Genomic DNA, 8265 nt, shown 5'->3' with positions numbered 1-8265 from the left:
AACTTATAGTAGGTACAGCAGCACCATATAAAGCCTTTTAAATTTTATTTATTTATTTATTTACGGCTGTATTGGGTCTTCGTTTCTGTGCAAGGGTTTTCTCTAGTTGTGGCAAGCGGGGGCCACCCCTCATCGCGGTGCATGGGCTTCTCACTGTCACGGCCTCTCTTGTTGCGGAGCACAGGCTCCAGACGCGCAGGCTCAGTAATTGTGGCTCACGGGCCCAGTTGCTCCGCGGCATGTGGGATCCTCCCAGACCAGGGCTCGAACCTGTGTCCCTTGCATTGCCAGGTGGATTCTCAGCCACTGCGCCACCAGGGAAGCCCCCATAAAGCCTTTTAATTTTGGTCATATAAAATTCTTAAAAGTCCAGCTATAGAACAAAAGTTCTTATTTGTCATCTTTCCCTTTTGTCTTTCAGTACACCATCTCTCTGAAACTAACTAGAATCTTATTCTCTCTTCCGTCTCTCTTCTTGGTTAAAGGATGCAAAGGCTCTCTTCTCATCAGCACTATAGATCTGGTTCTCTTTACGCAGTCGCACAGCTTCCATTCTGCGATGCCTGCTACCACTCATAACATAACCTAAGCATTCAAAAGAAGCAATCTCTTCACTTCTCAGCCCAATTTACCTCTTCGTGGGATACGCTTTCCAGCTTTTACATACTCAGCCATAGCTGCACCTTCACCTGGAAGCAGAGCATGGCCGTAGTTCAAAGGTTTCTCATCTTGAGAGGTGTGTATTATAGGTGCCTCTGGACCCTATTAGAGCCATGTTATCTGCAATCTTTGACTGCTCAATCCAGATATCTTCTGGCAACTCCCCTTCTGAATCCTTACAGCTTTTGTCACTGGATTCTTTTTTAGTCTTCTTCGTCTTTTTCTTGGGCTTTTTAGCTCTGTGTTTCTTTTTCTTCTCTTTCTTCTTGGCTTTTGTTGCTCTCTTTTCATCATCATCAGAGCTAGTGTTGTAGTTTGAATTACTGTCACTATTATGAGAATATTTCCTGTGTTTTCCTTTGGACTTTTTCTTATTTTTTGAATGACTGGTCTTCTTTTTCCTTTTTTCTTCAGAGCTGGATTGTGAACTGCTGCTCTTCTTAGTCTTTACCTCTTCATCCTCAACCGGGGTGTGTTCACCAGAATCTGGCTCAGGAAACTCTGGAGACAGCCCCCACACCTCAGGTGCTCCCGACTCCCCAGTCCTTTCTCTCTTTCAGCCTCCCCTGGCGATAGCTCTCCTCCTTCTCCTTCTCATAGTCTTCCGCCCACTGCCTGTCGCCCGCATAGTGGTGGTGATGGTAGCGGTATCCGCCATAGTAGACAGAAGAGGACGAGAAAGCGTAGTTGCGGAGCCCGGTGGGCCACTCTCGAGATCCAGAGCGGCTAAAGGTACAAGGAGCGCCGAAGCCCGACCCACCCCACTGAGGCCTGAGGCCCTCGCGGCCGCGGGAGTGCGAGTGGGAGTGGGAACGGCTGCCCCACGGGGACGGTCTGGCCTGCGCGGAAGGCAGGCTCCCCGACGAGCTGCGTCGCCGTCTCCTAGAGCCTGGGGTGTCCTCGGGGTAGCGCGACCGGGACACTGGAGCCATGAGCTGCGCTTTCACAAGGGCAGTTACTACGAAGACCGGGACTGACGGCGATTCCCGGCCACGCAAGCGCTCTAGCAACGGTCCGGCGCACGACTTCCGCTTCCGGCGCTTGCCAGAAGAAAACCCAATCAGCATGTGGGCTGTGAGGCCCCTGCTTTGGCTGAGGCTGTGAGGTGGCCTCTTCAAAAGAGCGGATAAAGGGGGCGTGGCCGCGCCTGTTGTCAGAATTTACATTCCCCATCCTGAGCCCCGTGGGAACGTAAAAAGAGGAATTCGCATCAATGAATCCCTCTACTGTTCAAACACTCCCTTCTCTACCTGGTTACTTGCCTTTAAGCATCTTGATACCCTCTCTCCTATCATTCTCACTTCCGCCCTCTTTATCTTTACCGCTTGGTGAAGTTTCCCTACTTCTCACTCTTCTCTTGTTAACTCCTTAAAAAGGACTTTGTCCACCATCTTCATGGCAGAGATACGTTTACGTTTATTAATGACTACCAAATCCCACTTGGAAGCAAGAACCAGAACTTATTTTAAAATCAAAGTTTGAGCTCAGCCTGAGTTAAGTGAGGACCGGAGTCATGATTTGTATTCTTAAATTCGCAGAAACACAGGGAAGCATCTAACCCAGGTTTGTAGATGTCTCCTTATCTAGTTGAGCTTTTCAGAAACTGTTGTTTGGGAACCACGTTCTGCACACACTTTGTTCACTCTCTAAAATGGCAAACATTTCATGCAAGATTACTTCCCCCGGATCTTAAAATGTGCATAGACATTACCGTCATCTTGGTTTTCTACAGTTAAGTTGACCTGCTCAGTTAGTTGACAGACTTGGAAAGTGACAGAAAAGTTAAGTCAGAACTTAGGAATGGTGCTTTCCTGGTGCTAGGAGTCTAAATGAATAAAATGGAGAAATTAAATTAAATAGAATCAAATGAGGTCATTTGATCTAAGTAGAATTTTAGTAATGTGATTGAAGGAGACAAGGACTGGCATGGTGTCCTGCCATAAACTATGCTACCTTAGGAACTGGCAAATAGGAGGGAGTATTAAAAATGAATGGTCACGGGGCTTCCCTGGTGGCGCAGTGGTTGAGAATCTGCCTGCTAATGCAGGGGACACGGGTTCGAGCCCTGGTCTGGGAAGATCCCACATGCCGCGGAGCAACTAGGCCCATGAGCCACAACTACTGAGCCTGCACGTCTGGAGCCTGTGCTCCGCAACAAGAGAGGCCACGACAGTGAGAGGCCCACGCACCACGATGAAGAGTGGCCCCCGCTTGCTGCAACTAGAGAAAGCCCTCGCACAGAAACGAAGACCCAACACAGCCAAAAATAAATAAATAAATAAATAAATAAACAAAAAACAAAAAATGAATGGTCACATGTATGGTGAAAATATCACAATAGATAAAGTATTACAGATTCTCTGTAAGTAAAAATGTCATACTTTATGTAAAAAAAAAATTCTTTTGGATAAAATAAGCCACTTTGTATTAGATGGGGTTTTCAAATATTGACTGATTGATGGAATATCTCTTTCAGATAATATATAGGAAATTAGTTTTAGAATATAGTTTTGTTCCTTAAGAAAACTATTATCTAGAACAGGGATTAGCAAACTTTTTCTGTAAAAGGTCAATAGTAAATATTTTAGACTATGTGGGCCAAGAGACAAAATTGAGGATATTATGTATGCACTTATATAATAAGACAAAAAACAAATTTCCACACATTTTTATTAATGAAATATAATTATCTTATTTAAACTATAATAATTGAGTACAAATTTTCGTAATACAGGTCTTCTGATGGGAAGAATGAAAAAAATTTTTTGAGAAAAAAACATTTTGCTTAATTGGGGTGCTGCCATTGTAGAGCAAAAGAAGCGCCATAGACAATATGATCACATTTATAAACTAACTCCAGAGTGAATTTTTCTAATGATGACAGAGGCCCAAACATGGAGAGAGAGCTTTTCTCTACATTTCATTTTAAGGGGCTTTTTTCCCATTAAGAAGGAATGTTATCTTTTAAGGAGTATCTTGTTGGTGCTAGAATGTTGCTCTATATGGTTGAACAGGTATTTCTGCTGATGGGGAGGTTTGGTTGATGCATAATGCAGATACACAATGCACAGTAGAGGAAAGAGAGGAGGCCAAAGGGCAGAGAAAAAAAAAATTTTTTTTTTTTTTTTGGCCACACCACGCGGCATGCGGGGTCTTAGTTCCCCGACCAGGGATTGAACCCAGGCCCCCTGCAGTGGAAACACAGAGTCTTAACCGCTGGACCGCCAGGGAATTCCCCAGAGAAAATTTTTTATGTTTAAATTTTCCTTGTCTTGCCATAAAATATGAATTTTATTTCACAAATAATACAAAAGAACAAGCTGGATCAATTTCCAGATTCACTCATTTAATAGGAACTCTGCTAGGGGCTAAGGATGCTCTGGTAAGCCTGTCATTTATCGCACACATATGCCTCAGCGCTTCTATATGCCCTGCTGTAGCGGGTCTGAAAGGCTACAAACTTCATTTCCGAGGATCCCAATGCTGATGGGCAGAATTGGTGAGGAACAGAGGGAAGAAAATGGTTAAAAGTTTTAACACTTTAGTTAATACCTGAAACTATAGTTATTTTCTGACAGCTTGGAAATTATGCAATGTGTTAGCTGTTTAAGAATTCACTCATATGAAAGGAATAATCACATGGTTTATTACTATTATACAAATAAGTTACATTAGGGTTGTTCAGATTTTTTTTTTCTAGATCCTTAAAAATCTTGAAGTAGCTTAGGAATTTGAATAAAAATGGGAATTTGGAAAGTTGTGCAGAGGATTTTGGATGACAACCCAATTCCTAATAAACAAAATACATGGAACAGGCAGGAATATATCATAGTATTCAGCCATTAATTGGGAAAGGAGACCAGGAGCACTTGCTATGTTCAAATTCCAAGGTCTTAGCTTAGATTGATGTGGTAAATAGAAAGGAATTGCTAATGGTATAAAGTGAGAAATGTGGGTAGATGCAGAAATAAAAGGATATTTCTACAGTAAAATGTTATGTTAACAAAAAAAAGTCCACAGGAAAGTAGTCATCCCCAAATATTTCTGTAGCAGCAACTCCATTTGAAACGTACGAAATAGGTACCACATCTACAGAGCTGACTGAAAAAAAGTTCCCGCATTTGAATTCATCAGACCCAATTTTAGCTATCACAAGGAGTAACAAAAGATAGACTAAAAAGTGTGTTTAGAGAAAAGTAGATAAATTAAGTTTACTGAATGAAGTTCTCATTATGAATAATTGAGATGGAACCACACAGATGATTTGGGACATCATTACAAGATAAGATCAACACTGTCACACGCTTGTGTCAGGACACTTTTTTTAGAGAGCCTTTACTATTAAACAATTGTCATTCCAATACATAGAGGTTTCGGGTAACAAAGTGTTTAACCTCCATTTCTCTATCAATATTAACTTTTTTTTTTTTTTAATTTGGGAAGTTCTTTTAGCTTAAAGATTGCCAGAATTTGGGGGAATTTTTTTTTTTTTTTTTTTGGCTGTGTTGGGTCTTCCTGTCTATGCGAGGGCTTTCTCTAGTTGTGGCAAGCGGGGGCCACTCCTCATCGCGGTGCGCGGACTTCTCACTGTCGCAGCCTCTCTTGTTGCGGGGCACAGGCTCCAGATGCACAGGCTCAGTAGTTGTGGCTCATGGGCCCACTTGCTCCGCGGCATGTGGGATCCTCCCAGACCAGGGCTCGAACCCGCGTCCCCTGCATTGGCAGGCAGACTCTCAACCACTGCGCCACCAGGGAAGTCCAATATTAAAGTTATCAGATTATTTACCCAGCACTTCTTATTTGTATGAGCAGATCCTCACAATCCTGTGAGGTAAGTTGGCACTCCTACTATTTTTTTCCCACTAAAGGAGGAGGAAGAGGGGCTTCCCTGGTGGCGCAGTGGTTAAGAATCCGCCTGCCAACGCAGGGGACACAGGGAAGATCCCACGTACCCCGGAGCAACTAAGCCCGTGCGCTACAACTACTGAGCCTGAGCTCTAGAGCCCGTAAGCCACTACTACTGAGCCCCTGCACCATAACTGAAGCCCGGGCGCCTACAGCCCATGCTCTGCAACAAGAGAAGCCACCACGATGAGAAGCCCATGCACCGCAACAAAGAGTAGCCCCAGCTCACCCGCAACTAGAGTAAGCCCGTGCGCAGCAACGAAGACCCAACGCAGCCGGAGAAGGAAAAGAAACAGAATCTTCTGCAGGAATACACACATCTTTACCAAAATTAAGAACCCATCTAGGAGGGCTATTCATCAAAAATCTCTTTTCATTGTAACTATTCATTCTACCCAAGTAGAAAAAATAGCTATAATTAGTTACTTATTAATGAAAAGGAAGAAGAAAGAAAATGGGGGATTTCAGCATTGTTTCAGTTGGAGAAGTGAAGTATTGGGTTGGCCAAAAACTTCCCAAACCCGAATGAACTTTTTGGCCAATCCAACAGAATGGCTAATTGACACTAAAATTCCTGAAAACAATTTTTAAAAGCATGAAAAGTGACATTTTATTCCACTTTATATACTGCTTATATCTAACTAAGCAGCTTATTTTATGGGGTCTAATTTCGTCTGAAAATAATTTTTTTGACCATCCTTTTTAATAGGCTAGAGTTAAACCCATTTTATAATTCACTTACTTATAAACACACATTTGTTATACAGAAAAGTGGGGTGCCTAAAAGCCTATCAGCAAAGTAACTTTTCAATCTGAAATTATACAATAATGCCAGATAGTTTCCTAAATAATATTTTTATCATAAAATGTCAGTGGCTCCCCAGTGTTACTGAATAAAATTTCAACCCCTTGCTCTGGCACTGAAGGCCACTACAATGTATGTACGTCTTCAAACTTGCCTTAGTTACTAAATTTGACAAACTCCTTTAGTCTTTTCAGCTAACATGTCACTCTGTCCATGCAATAATAGCACACAGCCAGAAGTAACGTTTCCCTCCTCTGAACTTCCACAGCATTCAGTTCACCACTCACAAGTTATTTACCACGGCACTGTCTTATTTTTATGTGCAAGTCTTATCAATGTTACTATACTGAAAGCCTAAGCCCAAGTATGTATGCATGTGTGTGCGTATGCTTTATCGCTTTCATTGTCAGGCATAGTAGGCACTCAAAAGTATTTTTCTATAATCTTTCCCTCCTCTATGGAGAAGTCTTTTAGGTTCGGAAGGAGTAGAAAGAGTGAAAGGAGGCACAGTGGTCCTTTGTTAATCTCCATAAATTATACTTATTAAGTGTATAATGTTTTCTGGTTTGTAAAAGGCTTTATATGTATCTCTTCACATGACATAAGAAACAAACACCAAAGAAAAATGAACAGTGTTTAAGATCAGGGCTATTAGCAAATATTTAGGAAAAATAAAGATAAGGAGACAAGAGGTAATGGCTAGCTTTGCGGAGGTAACAAAAATACGGTTAATTTAAAAGGAAATTTTAAAAGGCTAGAAAAGATTAACTGGAGGACATCTACAGGATTTTAGAACACCAAAGTTTTAAATTATACTGCAACAAGGGGATAATGAAGGCAATGAAAGATTGTAGGAAAGTGATAAAGGAAGAGCCCCACAGTTTGAAAAGTCCCTAGTCAGCCAGGCGTACTTCAGAGCAGGAATCCAGCAAGGGTACTTGAGAACAGAAGAAAACGCTATGCTGGGGACTGAACAAAACGTGGTCCGGGATTTCCTCAGAGGCAGAACCCATTCTTGTTAAAGCTGGAAGCTGGGGACGGGCACTCAGGCACCTACGAAGAAGGTAGCAGTCTTTGAAGAACTTAGCAGAAGGTGATCTGGGTGAAAACAGGAGATATCATGAAATTCTTATTGAGAGTCTTGACTTCACAGGTTGATACTTTGAATGTCGTGGAATCGTTTTGGTCAGATACCCAGGACTCTCAATGTGTTTCTGAAAAGATACATTTTCTCCTACTGCCCATACTCGGGTCTCTATCAACATTGGCTGCCTCTGACCCAATCTTCCTCTCCCCAACCACAGGGCAGTTTTGAAAACATGAACAATACTTGTTATAAGTGTTTGGTGTGAATCCTCTGACTTGGAGGGAGTTTAAGCTTAGCTGGCATGAGCTTTCATGCACACTTGGCTTTAAGTTGGGAGAGAGGGATATGGATGGTGTCTTGGCACTTGGTTAGGCCCAAGATAACCGAAAGGTGAGAAACAAGTTGTTGAGGATTATAGGATTTTTTTTTTTTTATTTTTAAATTTTTTTGGCTGTGCAGCCTGTGGGATTTTAGTTCCCCAACTAAGAATCGAACCTGGGCCCTCAGCAGTGACAGTGTGAAGTCCTAACCACTGGACAGCCAGGGAACTCTCGCATCATAGGATTTTCGTCAAGATTCATAATAGTTTTGATCTGACTTGATAAACTGATTTTTATTTACCTGAATGTGAAAGGTTTCCCCCTAAAGAGTAGCAAAATTAATATGAACTAATGTAGTTAATGTTGACTATAGACGGGAATTGTACAGATGGAGCAGTCTCACAATGTCTTAATGATAAAGAAGCTGTTTAAGGCATTCTTACTATAACTACTATGCTGGTGAAGAAATATGGATTCCTCCACCCCAA

General features: G+C 42.1%; 1 protein-coding gene across 1 annotated transcript; it reads right to left on the bottom strand.

The window, feature by feature from the left end:
- Positions 1 to 33: 33 nt before the first annotated feature.
- On the bottom strand, positions 34 to 3336 carry NKAPL (NFKB activating protein like). Its single transcript, XM_082415411.1, is given in 6 exon segments — positions 34 to 417; positions 421 to 454; positions 456 to 630; positions 633 to 762; positions 764 to 1214; positions 1216 to 3336. Coding segments are annotated over 6 exon segments (1329 nt in total). The 5' UTR covers positions 1728 to 3336; the 3' UTR covers positions 34 to 390.
- Between the last annotated feature and the right edge of the window lie 4929 nt (positions 3337 to 8265).

This window comes from Balaenoptera physalus (genome assembly GCF_965194825.1).
Source record: "Balaenoptera physalus genome assembly, chromosome: 11".
Classification (NCBI taxonomy): domain Eukaryota; kingdom Metazoa; phylum Chordata; class Mammalia; order Artiodactyla; family Balaenopteridae; genus Balaenoptera; species Balaenoptera physalus.
This window is presented reverse-complemented; position numbering and strand designations above follow the sequence as displayed.